This window comes from Pundamilia nyererei, unplaced genomic scaffold (assembly GCF_000239375.1).
Source record: "Pundamilia nyererei isolate P.nyererei 1_Seehausen unplaced genomic scaffold, PunNye1.0 scaffold00016, whole genome shotgun sequence".
Taxonomy (NCBI): domain Eukaryota; kingdom Metazoa; phylum Chordata; class Actinopteri; order Cichliformes; family Cichlidae; genus Pundamilia; species Pundamilia nyererei.
The window spans coordinates 1,277,047-1,278,227 of NW_005187417.1; the positions used below are offsets into that span (position 1 = coordinate 1,277,047).

General features: G+C 40.3%; 1 protein-coding gene across 1 annotated transcript in view; it reads right to left on the reverse strand.

Annotated features, from left to right (window-relative positions):
* Positions 1–106: 106 nt before the first annotated feature.
* LOC102203028 (uncharacterized) overlaps positions 107–1,181 on the reverse strand; it is a 9,476-nt gene continuing 8,401 nt past the window's right edge. The window contains exons 5-6 of the mRNA XM_005725507.1: positions 503–647; positions 107–283 (exon numbers count right to left, since the gene is read on the reverse strand). Coding sequence (XP_005725564.1) covers positions 134–283; positions 503–647 — 295 coding nt within the window. The 3' untranslated portion in view covers positions 107–133. The remainder of the gene's footprint in view (positions 284–502; positions 648–1,181) is intronic.

The window sequence follows — 1,181 nt, forward strand, 5'->3', positions numbered from 1 at the left end:
AAAAAAAAAAATCAGATTTAACTGGTGAATCTATATTTGACTTTCTTCTGTCTCCCTGATCATAGAAATTATCTTCAAGGTAATTTCTTGTTAGCTCCCACATCCCTGTGCCTGAACCTCATCCAATCAGAGCTTACCATGCCACCACCTCTGCAAACAGGATGCACAGTGACGCAGTTGCTGCCGTGCTCTTATCCACACCCCACAGGTGGAGAACTACAGAGAAATTGATCAGAGAGGCGATAGAAGTCCATGTAGCGTAGACAGCCAAACCATTTTGGACCTGAAAAAAAGAAAATGAGACAAACAGTTTCTTACTATTGCCTTTTGGGGACAGAGCTTACACTCATCTAACAAGTATTTGCCCCCTTCCTAATTTCTTTTTTTTAAAAACATATTTGCCATGGGTATTTTAATATAAACATTTGTCTGATGATCTGAAACACTAAAGTGTGACGAATATGCAAAAATCAAAGAAATTTTCACACTGACTGTGTCCTACCAGTACTCTGAGAAAGGTCAGGTCTTTGCGATGGTATGTCTGTAACCAGAGTCCATAGTAATCTGTGGCAAAGCAACAGAAGAACAGAGCACTGTAGCCGGAAACCGCTATCAGGATTAAAACGACCAAAGACGCCAGCATCATCCTGGAAGACAGAGAAACAGAAAGAAACAATGAATGCAATAAATAGGGGGCAGAAACAGCTCTGTAGGTAGAGCGGTGACCCCATGATCAGAAGGTTGGGAGTTCAAGTCCACTGAACGGCTACCCTGAGCAAGGTGCTGTCCCTACACACTGCTCCCCAGGCACTGGATTGGTGTCTGCCCACTGCTTAACTGAGTGAATGTGATTAATAAAGTACAGATTATTAAGTTACAAGGTCAGACATCAGAGAGACAGAGCTGACAAAGGGGCAACAATTCCTTTTGTTATTAACTGAATGGTGTGTCCGCATTGTAGTAACTGAACATAATTTACCACAGTGACTTTCAGGCAAACTGAGCTTTCAGTACATAATTGCATGTTCATTATTTGCATATTCATATTATTTATACTACATTTTGGTCATTCTTATTTCATGCACTACTCATTATTCACAAACTAACATAAATGCTTCCATTCACAAAGATCTCAAAGGATATTTATTTGCCTTTCTGCAGATATGCATAGTCATAGGGCT